Source organism: Gymnoscopelus braueri (assembly GCF_963280865.1).
Source record: "Gymnoscopelus braueri genome assembly, chromosome: 17".
NCBI classification, from domain to species: domain Eukaryota; kingdom Metazoa; phylum Chordata; class Actinopteri; order Myctophiformes; family Myctophidae; genus Gymnoscopelus; species Gymnoscopelus braueri.
Window position 1 is genome coordinate 18,370,436 of NC_137617.1, and position 19,134 is coordinate 18,389,569.

The 19,134-nt window shown below is 42.2% G+C and overlaps 2 protein-coding genes across 2 annotated transcripts in view; both read right to left on the reverse strand.

Annotated features, from left to right (window-relative positions):
- Window positions 1–8,112: 8,112 nt before the first annotated feature.
- patl2 (PAT1 homolog 2) lies at window positions 8,113–14,404 on the reverse strand (the record flags this gene model as incomplete). The annotated part of the gene is made up of 17 exons (XM_080455651.1): window positions 8,113–8,146; window positions 8,326–8,466; window positions 8,578–8,675; window positions 8,825–8,965; window positions 9,056–9,212; window positions 11,089–11,231; window positions 11,314–11,361; window positions 11,476–11,588; window positions 11,685–11,802; window positions 12,222–12,345; window positions 12,450–12,524; window positions 12,811–12,959; window positions 13,081–13,152; window positions 13,247–13,411; window positions 13,760–13,825; window positions 13,932–14,224; window positions 14,329–14,404. 17 exons carry the CDS (start codon window positions 14,402–14,404, stop codon window positions 8,113–8,115), a joined length of 2,013 nt encoding a protein of 670 aa, XP_080311777.1.
- A 2,338-nt stretch (window positions 14,405–16,742) lies between these two features.
- Window positions 16,743–19,134, reverse strand: part of LOC308104695 (transforming growth factor beta-1-induced transcript 1 protein-like) — a 14,122-nt gene continuing 11,730 nt past the window's right edge. The window contains exons 10-12 of the mRNA XM_080455191.1: window positions 18,778–18,859; window positions 17,979–18,127; window positions 16,743–17,283 (exon numbers count right to left, since the gene is read on the reverse strand). Of these exons, the coding sequence (XP_080311317.1) occupies window positions 17,017–17,283; window positions 17,979–18,127; window positions 18,778–18,859 (498 nt within the window). The 3' untranslated portion in view covers window positions 16,743–17,016. The remainder of the gene's footprint in view (window positions 17,284–17,978; window positions 18,128–18,777; window positions 18,860–19,134) is intronic.

The following is a 19,134-nucleotide window of genomic DNA, read 5'->3' on the forward strand; positions in this document are numbered from 1 at the left end:
CGAGGAGCACTTTTTCTAGTTTAACATACTTCCTGATACTATACAATGCGCCTTGTATCTCAGTGGATTGTGCAAAGGTAATTACGTCACGTTGAGATGCAAAGAAAAGAAGAAAAGACTAGTTAAACATTATAGGAGGGAACATTTTTCAAATAAGATTCACCTCTCCTCCCTTGGCCTGCAAGTCTTCCATGATCTCAGCTTATATGCATACAGTCAGGTTGAGAGTAGCTCATTGTATATTCAAGGGGGGAAAACGGAGTAAAAAGATAAATATATCTCACCTTCAATGTAGATTCCTCACCTCATGCTCAAATCCTCTTCTTATAGGGTCAAGGAGAGGTTAATGTCTCACCTCTTAACCCACCCAAACCTCTCTCACACAAACGCAGTGACCACCCCAGAGGGATGACCACTAGGACCAACTCACTCACCAATGACCATTATAGCCAGGGGTGGAAAAAGTGAATATCCAACTCAAGTAGAAGTACTGTTACACACTGTACTTGCATTAACTATTACTTAAGAAGAAGTGAAATCACTTGTATTGAAATCAACTCAGTAAATGTTAAATAAAAGTTCATTTATCATATCATTCATTTATCTATTGGTAACAAAGTAAGTGTACGAATGTAACCACTGTCAGAGCTAAATTAACACTGAGGATTTTATCAAGTAGCGTGTTTGCAAGGCAAAACAGGTGCTTTAATAGGTCGTTCAGCTCCATCCTCCTCTTTATTTCAAATCAAAATTGGGGAGAAGGTGCAATGTTACCCTTGATAAAACACAGTGACTGTATTAAAGAGTTGTTGTTTTTTAGCTTAACAATAATATGAAAGCTAGATATGTTTGTGTATTTTCTATTCAGAATCACGTTGATTTCAATGTAGTCAAGAAATCCCTCAAATTTAAGTCATCACCACCGTTTGTAATGCTACACAAATAGCATTTGGTGCTGAACTGAAGGACTAAAATAATTCTGGCTGGTATACTCTGTTTGTTTCATCTGTTCTGTGAACTGTGCATTTGGTTTATACACAATGACTTATATACAGCATTAAAATATGGGTCCACTGTTTTTTTTATCTGGTTACAACATTTCTAAGCAGGGTGTATAGTTCCTATAGTCAACTGTTGTGCGGAATCTGGTTAGTTTAACAAAATCTCTAAGCAGAATACAGCCAATAGTTTCTCTATGGTAACTGAATGTTGTGTTGAGTGTGAAGTGTAAGGCTATACTCAAATGCTCAGGGGTTGAGCTTTCCATTCAAAATTACGATCCATTTGTATATTTATCTAAACCTCTACAAAACATAGGCCTACACACAAACACAATGACACCTCTTCTAGACCTCCCACACAGACACACACACACGTGTGCGTGCGCACTCATGCGTACGCACACGCACGCACGCACGCACGCACGTACGCACGCACGCACGCACGCACGCACGCACGCACGCACGCACACACACACACACACACACACACACACACACACACACACACACACACACACACACACACTAACACACACACACACACGTGTTGTCAATATGGTTTTCAGGCACAGCAAAGAAAAATAATCACTAAAATTCCTTGTCTCTGACTGTATCCATGACTCCCGCTGTCTGAATTATATCCTCTCTGAACTAAAGTACGGTAAGGCCTACCTACAGTACTAATACTTTATCATCATTACTGTAACTAAGTAGTACTGCAAACCTGAGTAAGGCAGAAAGCAAAGCTTTGAAAATACACCACAAACCACTTACTACTGTACCACTGAAGTAAAGAAAATAACCAAACAGAGCTGTTACTGCTGGGGCAGCCTGTAGCTGATTGATTGATGTCACCCCTCTGAGGTGCTACTGGACACCCAGATGGAGATGTTGGAGCCACAACTGAGGTGGGTGTGTGATTTGAGGTGCCTGGCAGGATGTTAGTGTGTCGCTCTGCCTACCATACAAAAAATTAGGCGCAAAAACACAATGTAACCACAGTTTGACAAGGATTCTCAGGCTCCAGTTAGCCGTCTCAGCTATGTGTATACAAACCCAGGTGCGTGTGCACAGCACTGTTAGCAGGATGCCCACTAAGCTCTGGTCCTTAAATCATTTGCTGAGAGCCAGCAGACTCTGACAACTAATGTTGGGTGGGTATACGGTACAATTGAACATGTATTTTCCCTCTGCAAAGTAACTTTTAAGTCCACTACAAGCATGCACAAAGGGATGGATGCGAATTCTGTGTTTTGGGCGGGGCTTTGATAATAAATAAATAAAACGTTCTAAGTATTTCCATAAATGGCAACAGTGTTAAGCAGAAAATGCACTGCGAAATATCTTGAAACATGATTGACATGAGCAGGATGCATGTTTCTCACCTAGTGGGCTGATAATTTGGAGTCACACATTGCCTTGGTCTATGAGTCAATCACACTGGGACATGGCATGCTATGTCAAATTGTTGACATTATGTGGTCACAAGAACAGTAATGTTACAAGCCACAGTCATTAACCCATAATAGCCCTTTTCAGTGAAGCATGGGTTTCGGGGGGCCAGGGAGCCCATAGATAAACAATCCTAAAGGACACAGATGTGGGGGTGGCAGAATGGTTAATAAACACAGGCAGACAGCGCCAGGGAGCAACTCTGATTGATAGCTCCCCTCATTAAACACTGCAGATTATATGGACAACTATTACATCAAAGGCCTTGACGTTAGTGCCGTGGAGCATATGAAATGGCACCTATACGGTAACATTCAAGGAGAATGTGTGCTATGCATAAATATGTCTTTCATGACATGTTTCAGAATCTCAGCCATTTCCATGGTAACCCTCCAGACACCTCCCATAATACAGCTTGCCTTAAAATAAATAGTATTTGGTGAGCTAATTATCGGAAATACACCTCCATTTATGCATAACACTTGACATACCATAATATAAATGATGCTTTAAGTAGGGATCCACACTGATGCCAGTCTATATATCACATTGCCTCCAGGACATACCATGTTCATGGCCTCACCAGTGTAGTGTATATGGTGGCTCTACAAGCAACTATCCACATTTCGTATAGCTATTCCATTTAAACGCTCTATCCAGCCACAGGCACACAGTGTGTCACCCTGGTCCCACATTCCAGCCCACTCCCAGACAATAGAACAATATTGGCTCTGTCTGCCAACATTGGGATTTATCTGACCTGTCTGTAGGTTGGAGGGGATCACAGACAGACCAAAACACATTAAAACATGGTGGGGTATTGCAGTAGTCCTCCTGAGATGGAAGTCTCACATTGGGGTGCATTCTGAAGGCATGACCAGTCAAGAAAACAATTTAAAGCTTGTGCAAGTGTGAGGCAGTTCTTGGACATCAACCATTGTGGTCTGTAACAAGAACATAATGGAAGCACACCTCAGATGATGCCCTGCGCTTCGTCAGAGGTAAACTCCTCTTGCTCCAGGGATTACGAGAAGCAGTGTGTAGACAAAGTTGTGTGGATTGTCATTGTCAAGGACACTCATCACCCCAGCCACAATCTGTCCACAGTGCTGCAGCGGCCACAGCCAGGCAAGAAATATGTATCAAAAGCAACATCACCAGACTTCTGAACAGTTTCCACCAGGCAACATTGCTGCAGGTTGTTCAACAAGTGCTGAGACCTGCCCGGTGCCAGGATGTATTGATGACACAGGCCGCCACACAGGATAATTTTTGGGGGTATTGACTGCAGCTGCACTCCGCTGCGGCGACACCAGCACTTTCACTGTATACATATATCAGCTGCGATATCTGTTGCTAAAGGATGTCTCACAAGAGACCATTCGCACAATCATCAGTTTCTGTATATCTACTGCTAGTGCTATTATGTAAACCATACACATGAAACTGTGATTTATTTTTACCTGCTGTTTATATCTGCTGGATATGTTTCTCTAACTGCACAAGAAGCATTTCTACCTTCTATTGCAATTTATTTTTATTAGAACTTATGTATATTTGATATTGTATATTAGATTTTTGCTTGTTTCCTTGTTTCTTATCCTCTCCATTCTTTTCATTCTCTTTTCTAACCCTTCCTTGAAACTGTAAATGTAGGGAGCTTGTACAGAAGCTAATTTCACCCACTCTTTTACATCTGTAATGTATTGGGACAATAAAGTTGAATCTGAATCTGAATATTTCGGCCCAATCCCAATCCCCCCATATTTGTAAATCATCATGCCTTCGTAAAACTACACGTACAGTTCTGGCTGAGTGTGAATCACCAGTGAGCTGTGTTTATACGTGTAAACATATTTTCTTGTAGTATGTCCTTACATTTGTTTACTTTTGTTTTTTGCTTCTGGCTTGCACTGGTATACCTCTTATTTAACTTCATAATGCTATGAACTGGGGGTAATTCCCAAAGGCAATGTCTGCAGAAATGCAGACGTATGGAGAGTGAGCATAAAGGGATCAGAAAGTCTGTGAGAGAGTCCTCAAGCACTTGATGATTTGACAGTGGGACAGCCCTAAGCTCTCACAGATATGGTGGGAATGCACCTCAAAGTCCATGAGTCTGTGAGTGTGTGGACATCAGGATTGGGCGTAAAAGAGTCTAAAAGCCCTGCTGGCAACACGTGTGCACCGCTGCCATCCAGCCAAAATCAGTAGGGTTCATCCTGCAATCTGCCCATTGGATTCTGAGATATAGAGGAAAGGTCGATCGTCACGCAAATAAGTTGGGGTTCTTCCTCCAGCATGAATGCAAGCAGAATGTGTGTGCGTGTGTGTGCGTGCGTGTGCGTGTGCGTGTGCGTGTACGTGTACGTGTGTGTGTGTGTGTGTTGTTATTGTTGATGAGAACAGTAGAGAAGTGACCATTTTGGAAGTGGCATGTACATTTGACCACAGCCTGGAAGAGGCATTCCTTACCAATGTCTTAAGGATGCTATTATACAGCTTGGTTACAAATGTAAACTGCTTGTGTTCATATTTGGAAGCCTCGGTAATGTCCACAAATCACTTGTGAGAGGCCTGCAGATTGCAGGAATGCCTAAGCCAAGAGCTAAGGCATTGGCAAAATTCTGTTCAGTGTCTGTGATAATTGGCAGTCGCCATATATGGAGGAGGCAACGCTTCCTGTACCCGTGATCTGTATCCTGAAATACTTGTTGTTGAGCTTTGCCAAGTTTGCACATCTACTACTGTTACTGTTTATTTACGCAAATAAAGATGTTAAATGTGTGTGTGTGTGTGTGTGTGTGTGTGTGTGTGTGTGTGTGTGTGTGCAATTAGAAATATTGGCATAAGGATGGCACTAGAGGTCTAGAGCAAAGGCTTTTGGGTCGCAAAAGCATCATCTGGGGAGCATGGATGCACTCAGCACTACTAACCATGGCTTAAAGCCAATAGTTGAGTTTGAGCCTCAACATCCTGGTTCACATGGATTCACTCTTTTCCTTCCCTAGGCTAGAGTCACATCACGTCACTCCAATCAGCTTCCCTCTCTAGGAATGTCACATAGAGGTGTTTCTGCGCAGTACAGGATTATCACTGACTTGAGCCAGATGCCCTTCAGCAAAAAGGCCTGAAATCTGGACCACATTGCAGTGAGCAAAAAGTAAACTGTTAAAACTGTAGTAACCTACCTAAAATTTTATAACGGCTCAAAATATAACGACTACAGTACATAACATTTTATAATGGCTCAAAATGTAGCCATCTAAAATGTATTAATGTACTAAATTTTTTTTTCATAAGAGTAATAAAGCACAAGATGTATACAGTAACAATCAGCCTTCAGTATAAAATATGGCTTAAGTGGTATTAAGGTCCTTAATACCACTTAAGCCATATTTTATACTTCAAGTTTCAAAAATAACAAAAAATAGGGGATCTACAAGACCATAGTGCTTGTAGATGCGTTTGCAACATGAGTTGTAGAGTAATCTTTTGCTTTTTTGTTGATGAAAATCTTTGAAATGTCTTTTTTTCACCGATGACTTTCCCAAAATTGGGACGCCAGGTTAATGCATGGATTTGTCTCCCGTTTCCAACTGATTTAACTTCTAATAGCCTACGAAAAACCTGTTACGTTAAATGTTGAACAGTATTTATGTGAAGTGCATCTCCACGGGTATGCATGTCTTGTTCTGTTGAGGCAGACTTATGTTGCAGTTTGCTCAGATTTATACAAGCAGGGGTCTGCTGCCAGTTTAAACAGAAGTGCAAAGTAGTCATTCACCATACATTAATTATTTTCAAGCCTCTTGTTTCTTTTGGCAGGAGCAGCTGGCTTGGCCTCAAGAGTGCAGTAGCAGCAGTAGATCCACCATTACACACGGTCTACACAGGACATGAACACCTCTAAATTTATGATCCAAGCAACCAACGCTCAGAAACTTGACCATGTGCAAATATTTATTTCAATAATTATGCTATTTAACACTTGATGGGCTGTTAACCTGAACATTAATACAACCCATGTATTGCCATCACATTGTGCATCTGGTAATTTGAAGCTTCTGGTCCGTGAAATGGGTTAGATTCTTACCTCATTTCATGTCTGTTCTTGCATCGTCTGGAACATCATTTTAACCAGGGTTTCAGTTGATCGCTCTGATCACAACAACATTTGTTTTGAGGGGACCTTTGAACGAGCCGGTATTGGATGAAAACCCTTCCCGTTCCACTCACTACTTAATGATGTTTTTATCAATTAAATTTACAGTTACAGCTTGGCCCCTGTGGCCCTTTTGAATAAATACTCAACTTCAAGTCTCAACTTGCTCCAGTCAGTTGAACTACAAATACATTTAAGGCAATAGCAGGAACTTGCATTGGAGAGTGTATATCTTATAACATGAGGGCATTCATCTCCCTTGCATCTTAGTGCAACTGATTCTTGATGCATATTTAACCCATCATATAACAATGTAATAATGCAAAGCCGTTTACTCACTGCTTTGTCCTCAAACAGTATGTCAGAAATGTCAAGACAAGTTTTTTTTTTTTTAAGAATTTTATTTCTTATGCTTACGTGCTATACAATAGTGCAAATTAAATACTGTTTCCAAAATAACTCTTAAATAAAACTTTTACAACTGAAACATTTAAAGACTGAAAATACAGCATATTTAGTATGGTAGTATTGTAACCCATATATGCATGCTCAATGCATACATTCTACGTGTTTTTATATAAAGAACGCAAAATTTGCACAGCATTTCAATGTGCCATTTCATAAATTAATTACAATAATGAACATAGCTGTACACTCGTAAATTACTATACAATCCTCCATTACCCCATCAGTCTCCAAAGTCTTTGATCAAAAATAGTGTACGCAGTGACAACAGGCATCTCAGTCTACAACAATACTTCTTTGCTCTAAATGTCTGACAGTTGGCCTGATAACAATGCACTGACTTGAGGTAGTGGTGCCATCTAGGTTATAAATGGTAAGTTGGAACTCTGATGAATCCATCAGCTCTACCTACTGGCCAGTCCACCAACTACACTGTTTGACACATTTACATGGGAGAAGGTGGTAGCACTTTGTCTGAGGGTTCCAAACCAAATCAACTTGCATTGCTACATCTACTGGTCCCAAGAGTTCAAAACTTTTAATCCCTATCCGGGTGGAACAGATTTTAAAGATATGAGATTAATTTATTATTGACATAATGTTTGCAGAAATTATTTACATAATGTTTGCAGAGATAATTCTATGATCACAAATCGTGTATCAAAGTGATCCCAATGCTGTTTTTTTGTTTTGAACTACCCAGAATGTATATCTGATCTACTCAGACAAGAATTTCGAACTCTTGGGCCTTGGGGACCTGAGGGAGGAGAGTAAAAGACAAGACAAAGGAAATACAAAGGGGAAACAGTTTTGAGAGCGCAGAGAAAAAAAAAGAATAAGTGAGGGGTGAGGGAGAAAACAAAAGGGGGGAATAGCAATCAGTGTGTTTTTAAACACAAACTACACAGTACAACACATAGCTAGACAGTTATAATGAATACTGGGCTATGCTTGTACTCCTTTCAGTGCAGTCTACTGCTCACCACATCCTTGTCACTGGCTGAAGAAATGATTCAGCCTGTCCCAAGTTCATGATGCAAGAGCTAGGAATCCTGTTGCAGATCTAGATAAAGAGAAATGAAAATGAAATAAACGTCCAGTCTTATGCAAACACACAATTATATGTGTTGATTTAAAGTGATTAGCAGGTACAATAATGTTATAACATTTGTTAATAGCACTTTACAGACCAAGTCTTATGATTTTATTAAAAACACATATGACAGTGTGTGAAGGACTCACTCTATGTTGCTCTTCAGCTGGTGAACAGTACGCTTGTCCAGGTAACGACAGAAGAGAGTGAGCAGGTTAGGCGGCATGAAGAGGGGCTCTACCAAGGAACACTGGGATAGCTGTCCTGCCACCTGGAAAATTGTATCCGTCCTGAAGAAGCACAAAAGGACAGCAGATTTAATGCCACTCCAACGGCATGTTAAAAAACGACAGAAATATAAAATATAGGTCCTATGGGAATATTAGGTTGAAAATTCTCACCAGGTCTCAAAGTCACCAATGCTGGGCTCCAGTGGAGCTCCTGAGGAGAGCAGCCTTTCTCCTTGGGACAGGAGGGCGTAAAGCAAAGACAGCCCAAACTAAAAAGACACAAAAAACACAGGGAAAGGGGAGGGGTAGGAAGAAACAATGATTCAGTCCAAAAAGACCCCCACCAAGTTTGAAGTTGCTGAGGAAAGCGTCCAACAAAAAAGTGAATGAAAGCAAAGCAGCCATAGGAAGGACAGACCTTGTTTTGACATGCTAGCGTCAGGCACTCGTATGTCGTTAGAGACTCTGATATTGTCAGAATCTTGAGGACCCCAACGAGCTGGCTGAAGGTCAGGCCTCCAATCACAATCCGAAGAGGTGGGAAGAGAACCGGAAGAGACTGGGAAGTAGGGATGGAAGACATCTTATACCAAAGATCCACTAAAACAGCTCTACATTTCACAAAAAGGATTCATCATAGATCCCTCACCTCATCTGTATCTCTGGCCATCAGTGTATGCAAATGAGAGCTCACTGCCCGCAGAGCAAGAAGATTGGAATCATGGTCCAAAAATTTAATAAGTCTGGCCAGCAGCTTCTTGCCTTTGGAGATCAGTAGACAAGGCAGGAACTCCTCACCCAACTCTCTGCAGTGGAAATTTAAAAAAAATCATTACTCTGGCTGTCAGTAGCACTGAGGACCATGTCCCAAAAGGTCATTTAGCCACCACCTTCAATAATATGGTGACCTATGTTACTTTCATGCTAGCAATCATTGGCCGCGTTTCCCAAAGAGATTCGTAGAGATGCTGCGTTGAGCATCTGCGCAGGTTCTACGACGGGTCTTACGTGTGTCCACACAATCTGCGCAGTACCCTAGCAGGCACGTAGATTTCAGGTCATGCGTTGCCTCCGCAGCTTGCGTAAGAGCCTCCTACACAGCTGGGACTCGGCGAAATCTACCTCTACCCTCATTAGTAGCAGCTGGTTGTGCCCTACGTGGCATCTAAACTGGCTTCACGTGTCTGCTAAAATACATTCGGGCAACAGCATAGAGGTATCCTACTCTCCTCCTACTACTGGGAGAGGCGTAGCCCTGAGTGCTGTCAGACGCAGCAGTTTGTTACGAGCGCCCTAGGGCACTAGTAACACCCATCGTAGCGAAATAGATCTATGAAAAGACCGACCACACACACATTTAATTTATATATATGTGTGTGTGTGTGTGTGTGTGTGTGTGTGTGTGTGTGTGTGTGTGTGTGTGTGTGTGTGTGTGTGTGTGTGTGTGTGTGTGTACATATACACACACACACACACACACACACACACAGGGCGGGCAGCTGCGCTGCTTCTAGCCCTGATTCAGAGCGTTAGTGTGTACAGCCACACATGTCCGTAAAGCGTCCGTCAAGTTGCCGTACGGACGCCGGAAGTCCCATCCACTCCCATGTTAAGTTTAAAACCGGAAGTACCGTTCCGTTTTTTTTTTAACATGGGAGTGGATGGGACCTCCGGCGTCCGTACGGCAACTTGACGGACGCTTTACGGACATGTGTGGCTGTAGTTCACTAACTCTCTGAACCAGGGCTTCGTCCTCTATATGCATGAACCCGAAGTTTACAAATTGTACTCTCACGGATGATCCGATCGTCTGATAAAAATATTAAGCATATGCCAAGTTAACTAAAGGTATATAAATGATGCTGAGCTAAACATGTTTACTTAATTTCGAAGTTTTATAGTTAAACGTTATGATTAAAGTCCCCAGTTCCTCTCACAAAGTGACAGCTCTTGCGCTCGCCATGTTTATGAACGGTTAAAAAAACTTTTGAAAATAGCAGATCTACAAGCTCACAACGCCTCACAAGCTTGTAGATTTGCTATTTTCAAAAGATTTTAATACATATTAAATTTGGGAAATGGGACATTCTGCATACCTTTACTTTTGGTATTTTAAGTATATTTAATTTACTTGCATAATGGGGACACTTTAGTGTTTTATTTAACTTGCAGATGTCAACTCACCACTGTAATTTCATTCATAAATATATTATTCAAAAGTTGTATTTGGAGTGGACTGCTTCAGGACATCTGACAGTTGGCTCTGGTATTTTTATGATCCATTTCACTTTCGCAAAGGGTGTTTAAACTGCAGTGTAGCGGCAGACAGCACTACGTAGTTTACGTCGGCTTTACGTAGACTTCGTCCAGGAGGTCTTTACGTCTATGCTGTCTCGCGAATGTAGTTTTAGCACACACGTAACTAGAACCTACGACGATGGTGCCTCCTGAAGCCAGTTTAGATGCCACGTTGGGCACACACAGCTGCCACTAATGAAGATAGATCGTGGCGGGGTTGCTACTGCGCATGTGCGTGGAGGCTCTCACGCAGCTTCTAGGCTGCGTCTGAGCTCATTTTCGTTTGGGAAACCTGGCCATTGTCTGTTCGTCAAGTTCATAAATGATCTCGGTTTGGACAAGTATGTCAAAATCTATTTCTTAAGAGTGCTGTGGAGTACTCACAGAGTATCAGGGTCTTGTAGCTCTGAGTAGATGTGCTTCACCTTTCTCAGAGTATTCTCTCTCTGCCTCGTTTCCTCTGCCTCCGTCAACACAGAGGTCTTCTCCCTCTCTGCGTCCTCTACTTCCAACAGCACTATGAACAGCTGCAGGACAGGTGTGACACATACAGTATGACACCTACTTTTTGGAGTCACAAACAAGACACGTGACTAGAAACCATTTTACCTTTTCAATTTTGTTGAGGAGGTCTAATCTCTGCTGTCTGGTGTCTTTCTGTTCCTGTCATGAATACATACCCATTTCTGATTACAGAGGAAGGCAAAGCCTCATCAAAAATGGACAGAAATAAATAAATACATTATTATTATTATGAAATCACACCATCACCTCGTTTGGAACCTTGTATGGAACTTTAGCAGCGTGGACGGCGCCAATGGCACGGCGAGGCGAGTAGCACGTGGACACAGCAACCTGACCTAAGGAACCTTCAATATGCACAACTGGAAGAACAGATGAATCCCGAAATGTGTGAAAACACTTGCAAATGAGATGACAGCATGGTTTATTAACATAAGACGGGTGAATAAGTCATAAACCTGGTGTATAAGTGTCTGGTTTTGTGATGTATGGCGTGGTGAGCTTGGGCAGTTCCTTTTTGGTCCTGATGCCCAGCTCCTCTTCAGTGAGTTTAGCTTCTAATCGCCGATAGTACTCCTAGCGTTGAATAAGAGAAATGGTCAAATTATTACAAATCACTTTAACTGATGACACGTAGTACTAATGCCTGATTTGCACCCTGTGTCACACACCACAAATAGCATATCTCCAAGCTCACACCGAGTCGCAGCGGCTATTTTCGGTGGGTGACACCAGCGTGCAACCAAGTATAAGGTGACAGTCACAATGCACGACTGAAACAAACCAGTCTAGTTCACTTCCATTCAATGTGAGCAAAAAAAAAATCATAAGTGAAAGCACTATAAGAGGACACTCCATGACTTTGCTCACGTAGGATGGAAGTGAACGGGAGGCGTCCGTTTCAGATGCATGTGTGATTGTGCACAAGGTGACACCGGGTTCAACATTCAAAGGCACAATAGAGCCAAGCTTGGATATCAGTGACGCTAGAGTACCTGGTAGTAATAGTCCTCACGGTACGGGTTCTCACTTTGTAGCTGAATCATTTGGAGCCTGATGATCCACTCCTTTTCTTTGGCTGTCATGAGATCACAGTAAGGATCCCAACGCTCTGGTTTCCTACAAAGGGGTGATGCGCTTCATTTAATTGAGGCATTAATAGTTTGTGATTTGAATATGAAAGAAAGAAAGCAAAGCCTAGTGTAGTGCCAAGCACTGCCAACCGTTGTATTGTCCGGAATTTCTGAATAATTTGTCGCTTGTGTTGTGGGTGGAGCTGGGTAACAGGTCCGGGATAACTGTGGGTTAGACGGGGACAAATGACAACTCTTAACAATGGATGTGTACTTTGTCTGCTTCAGTTTGAATATCACAGCATGTTCTGTGAAACTAAGCATTATCAAACTATCCGGTAACTTCAGGTACAACATCCTTGGAGGTCGACTATTGAGTTACCCCATTTCATACTTCAAACGGCGTGTTGCTCGATTATCTTTTGATGAATTAAGTCTTTACAGTATGCATGTAAAAAGGTCTAGTCCTCATCACATATCACTCCACATCAGTCATGGGACATAGACAGACCTGAAACGCTGCACTGGGTTAGATGAAGGACTGTACACGGGGGACGGTCTAGGAGAGTTGGTTCCAAAGCGAAGCTGCATTATCTTGGGGGCCATTGAGTGATGGGAGGGGGAACATGGACGCCCTAATGGAAACCTAAAGCCCCCTGTCTGATTCTACAGAAGAACACAGCTCAGTGAGTAAAAAGAAAAAACAACACGTAGTGAATTTACCCTTTGGGCACTTGGAAAAAAACAATTACTATCTCTCTACTGCATTATAAGAGGCCACCTGATCGTAATGCTGCCGTGGGGTCAGAGGTTGGCGGGAGAGAAGGGGGGATTGTGGCATTACGGTATTCATCTGCAAAAACAATAAAGATAGTTGTACTTGTAATTTCTTTAGGAAAGTTGCCCAAATCTTAATACATGGGCGAAATAATCACTTAATTGTGCACCTGAGGAGTGCCTCGCGGGGCAAACGATCTGTTATAGTAGGGTCTTCTGGGGGATCCTCTCCTGCCTCTGAAGGAAGGGAAGGGGTATGGAGGCTCTACTAGGAACTTGGATGGATGATGACCTCTGCCATCATGACCATCAATCATATACACTATAGCGTTATCCTAAAACACACACAAACAAAGGATATGATGACTGTTGTTTAGTAAACTCACTGAAATGCAGAATATATTTGCTCAGCAACTAACCTGTAGAATTGATCCAGAGGTTTTTCTTGTCCTTCTGTAAGATGGTGACATCCACTATTTAAGATGAAAAGGAAGCAATTTAGTCAGGGTGGCAGGCAAAAATCCCACAGTGGATATTATCAATTTCACCCTGCCTGGCGTAAATAGAGATCTACAAGCCAACGACATATTGCAATGCGATGCGTTGTGAGCTTGTAGATATTACGATATAAGGCTTGTCACATTTTTTTTAAATGTCTGTTAAACTTAGAAATAGAAACTCACATCATTTTCATCCCAACCACTCCAGGACAGAGCAGTTCCACATTCAACTATGGAACTGTCAAGACTCTTAAAAGAGAAAGAAGAATGAAAATCAGCAGTCCAAGACGAGGACAACCTGCCATGCAGTGAGGTCTGGGGGAATAGCTTCCAGATCTAAATGCGTTTGTTTTACCTTGATGCTTGGTCGCCCCTCCACTGTCCTCATCACAGCTGGGTCTTCAAACATATGTGGCTTGCGTTGCCCTCCCCTTGGTCCCCTTGGACCCCTCCCTCTGCCACGCTGCCCAGCGGGGCAGGTGGGCACGTACTGTGGTCTGTGCTGCTTGGGAGGGGAGGGTGAGAGGGAACGCGGGGTGGGAGGAAGGGAGATGTGCGGCGGGACTGGGGGGACTGGAGGCGTTTCTCCAAACTGGAGGAGAGGTCTGCTGGAATCGCCTCCCGTCACCGCGTCCTCAGAATCCAGATCTAGACAGTCAGAACAGTACATTTTCCCCATTTTATTTTTTGACAGTATGGCCTCGGGCCAAGTTTCTTTGTTTCATCATCCAGGACATACAAATCTTACATACCCATCCCAAACGTCTCTTCATTGTAGAGATCTATCATCTCGTCCTCCTCGGCCATCTGCTGTAGCTCACAATCCATGTCATTGTCTCCTTCATTCCACGGATCTCCCTTCTCAGGCCACTGTGGCTGGGAGACCTCATTTTCAGTCTCCATAAGACAATAAAAGACAAACAAGAGTTCAGATCACAATAACCAAGATATAAATGTAGGAAGGAATTACAAGACAAACATGTAGTTGTAGGCTATTATACAAGCAAAAAAAAAACTAAAGTGATAGGCTACACAGCAGACACTGATGACGAGATATTTTCCTAAAATTTAATATAGGCTTTAGATCTTACTTTTAAATTAAAAGTTTAAATTTACATGAAGGCTAATAGTGCATTAGTTTAATTTGAAATCATTAAAGTAGCCTACATTAGCCATAGCCCTATCAGATTATTAGAATGTGTGCATAGGCCTATTAATTATACTTGACTAAAATAGGACTGCACTCTGCAAGCACCCAAAATCTACACAGGCCGAAATAAAAACAGCAGATCCAGCAGATCGAAATAATTGCAGATATAGCAGATCGAAATAATTGCAGATCAAGCAGATCTGTTACGCGGCCAGATCTGCAAGCTCACAAGGCATGACGAGGCCACGTGTCGTGAGTTTGTAGATCTGGACGCGTAACACCGTCGTACGAGGAAGCATCAAGTCAGGCTTTTTTGATTTTGTGTTGATATTTCACCCCACTTGGGTACACTCCTCCTGACTGCAGTGTTCTCAACCTGTGGGTCGGGACCCAACATAACCCAGTAAAGTGACTATTTAATGACTTTTAAGACCTTTTTAATACCTTAAAAAAATGAACTGCATCAAAAGTAATCAACAAAACTATACCATAAAAACCGGTCAAACATTGTCAAATTATATAAGAGGCAAACATTTAGAAAATAGCTGTTCTACAAGCTCAAGCCTCTAGGCTTGTGAGCTTGTAGATCGGCTATTTAATAATAGCCGATCAAAATAACAAAATAATATCTGTGGAACTGGAACCGAGTCAAACAAAAGAAACGTAATGCCTACAAAAAAGTGCTCGTCTGGGTGGGGGGTCCCCCCAGTCCAAATATGATTATCTTGGGGGGGGGGGGGGGGGGGGGTCACACCTGTATCATCTCCTTTATCCTAGAGATTCACAGACAAAAGAAAACTGTACAACTTACTTCTTCTGAGCCACTCAGTGGCGTGTTCGGCAAAATCGTGTCACACATGCTGAGAGACTCTTTCGACAAGCTGCTGTCTCTGGTGTCAGCATGGGTGTCAGACGCACGGGGTCGCTCATTAGCTTAATTAATGAACACGGCTGTGACGTAAAGGAGGGGGCGTGGTCCCGACGGAGAGCCAAAGCAAGCGCACCTTGCAGCTCACCTACCTACTCAACTCCTGCTCATCATCCTCAAGTACTCAAGTACCAGTGGTGGAAAGTAACTAAGTACATTTACTTAAGTACTGTACTTAAGTACAATTTAGAGTTATTTTTTACTTTCTTCAGTATTTCCAATTTTCAATACTTTTACTTCTATTTAGTAAAAATGGCAGCACTTGTGCAGGAAACCGGTTTCAAATCAGGGTAGAAGAGGAAAGTTACTTCATATAGTGCAGCTAGTACCCAAGTAACTGTAGCCTACTTAGTTACTTCCCACCACTGATAGTGAGTTTTGATTGCACTTGGTTCATTCATCTCCTGTGCACTGAACAGAGTAATAGCCGTTTATTGTGTTCTTTGGTATCATTATTATAATTTTTAATAAATGCATAGAACAATGGTGAAAATATGATGCAAAATCTTTGGCACTGTAACAAATACGTGATAGCTTAGCTGGTACACAAAACAGCGGACAGCACATCATACCTATATAAATGCAATAGCAGTGACACTGGTACTTTTTGCAATGTAAAGCAAATATATTAAACATTTTCCCTCGCACCACAGTACAAGTCCTTCATTGAAACAATATTTTAGCTCTCAACCAGATTATTTTTTTCTATTTACCTTTTCTCAAAAACAAAAACAAAAATCAGTGGTAAATATTCAATTTGAATCAATACAGTATGTAAAAGATTTACATACATCAGCATGACATCATATGGCAATTTTACAAAACATCAATATCATGGTTTTCTTTCATTCATTTTGTCTTTCACTCTGAACTACTTTATGGTTGGCTAATCTCATGTGCACATATTACCGCCAGTCCAACTGCAGTCCACGTTTTTCCTCCACATCAAATACAATTTTGACAACTTAAGCCCTATTTTACACTTAGCTGTGGCAAAAATACCGGAAATTGCCAATGTACAAACTCACAACGTGTCGAGATGCAACGTGTTGTGAGCCTGTAGATCTGATATGTTCGCAATTTCCTTATATCGACAATTTTTAAAAATTGTTTAAAATCTTTGACAAAAATGTAATGCCCCAAATATGGGACGCCAGGTTGAAAGTGGTTAACGCTATTCATTTCCCCTCTCCATTCCCTTTCTTGAATCTAGTATTCTTAAAACACCAGAAAGAGACCAGCTCCACAATCATTTCTTCTTGTTAACACGAAACAGACTGATAGAGAACTTAAAAGAGTCATGTAGCTTCACATGGTGACCTATGGAGGGGGCACTCAGATGACAGCATCTTGGTTTGGTCCTCAGCCGAACAGTTTGATGAAACAGGGGTGGCAGTAGGGCTTGTTTTCCTGCTCCTTGAAGCAGCCCTTGCTCAGGGGCTTGAGACAGAAGTGGCACACCAGGTGATGGGGGTGGAACTTGGCGCCCATGGCGGTCACGCATCGGCCCAGGATCGGCTGCTGGCAGGCCTGGCACACACTGCCGCGGGACTGGTGGTAGTGGACCTCGCAGAGCGGCTGGCCCTCATGTTCGAAGAAACTGCCGTTGACGAAGGGGCTGTAGCACTCCTGGGGAAGGAGGGAAGAAAGAGCAAGTGAGATTCAGTCAAAGTGCAGCCTAGTTTATACTTTGTCGCGCGACACGTACGTTCGTACGACCAAGTATACATTTGGCTTAAAAGGCAACAACTTGTGAAATGTTGGAGTTAATATAGTGAAACATTCAACATGACATGATATTACTGTCACATTGTCATCTAATAAAGAGCATGACTAAAACATGCACTAAAGCATGTGGCATGGCATGTGAGAGCTTTAACCATTCACGCCTTACACTATCGTACGATGAAAATAGCTGATCTAAAAGCTCACAACACATAGCTATGCGACACGTGGTAAGATTGTAGATCAGCTATTAATCAGTATTAAGTTAAGCATATTAGCCCAGCGTAAAAGCGAGGCCAGGTTTAATGTAATGATGGCAGATGACTCTCTACGTCAGTGTTTCTCAACGTTGGGCTCGGGGACCATCAGGGGTCCAAATGGACTCTAATGGGTCTGTAACACAGAGTTAATCCAGAGTTAATTTAACACTGAGGATTTTACAGTGTAGATTGGGGTCCCATAGATATAAATTGCATCAAATGGGGGTCTGTGGTCTAATGCAAACTTAAAAAGGTTGAGAATCACTGACTTATGTGACACTTTTAATAGAAATGAGTGACACACAGTGACACACAGCATAAACACCAACAGAGGCTTACTCTGCAGACAAAGCACTGCGGGTGCCAGAGGGCATTGAGAGCTGAGATGTAGTTTTCCAGGATGGGCTGGCTGCACCCTTGGCAACGGGATGCGAAGAGGGTCAAAAAGCACTGCTGACAGTACTGCTGCCCCTCGCGATCATGGAAACCTAAAGGACATGATGTCATGCTTTGAAACAGGTCACCATTGGTCACGTATGTGTATGACATAAGACATAAAAGACAGTATAAAGATGACTTCACACTCCACCTGGGCTGGTTAGGTGTGCAGAGTGTAGGGCAGACCATCAGTAAGTAGGTGAAAATGTACAGTGTAGGTGTAGGTGAAAATGTACAGTGTAGGTGTAGGTATCGTGTGCATTCTATCACCAATAGCAATGGCATATAAATAGACTATATATTATAATATTGGAGACTACAGAAGGGAGAATAGTAGACTTTTAGGCATAGTTTACAGTGTACCATGTTATGCACATGAATGCCGGGGAGTATGTCATATTTTCACACAACTATATTGCTTATAAACACAAGATCTACTCAAATGCAAGGAAGACATTATACTGTTAAATACGTGTCTATTCTCCTTTATATCAAGTATTGAAGAAACACATATTCTGTCCGTATTTGGCCAATTCACGCCACCTTGTAGCTAACAACTAATAATGCCAAACTGAGGTTATGTGTGTTGGCTGGTGGGGTGTTTTTGAGGGCTATGTGGAGCATTGATCATTCTACAGCCTCTTGTTCATGGCTTTGTGTGTGTTGGAGTACCCCACACAGGATGTGTACTGGCCATTACCTTCCTCTCCAAACGCCCGGCTGCACTTGACGCAAGAGAAACACTCTGGGTGCCAATTCTTGTCCAGGGCGGTGACCATTTTCTGAATGACGGCAGGGAAAAAAGTAGTTTTACAGCTTCAGGTGGGACAGTGGTGTTGTAAGGGCTGTTCAAGTTCATATAAGCTGACACTATGGCTTAAAGGGATATTTCTCTTTCAAAAAAACTTTGGGTCATTTTATCGTCTACCCAGGCTTTTGTGAGCCCCCCAGACCGTTTTTAAGTTGCTTGATTCATTATTTTGATATTTAATATTCATTTTATCAGACACGCCCCCTTCCTATACAAACCCATTATAACTTCAAACTCCATTTTTAA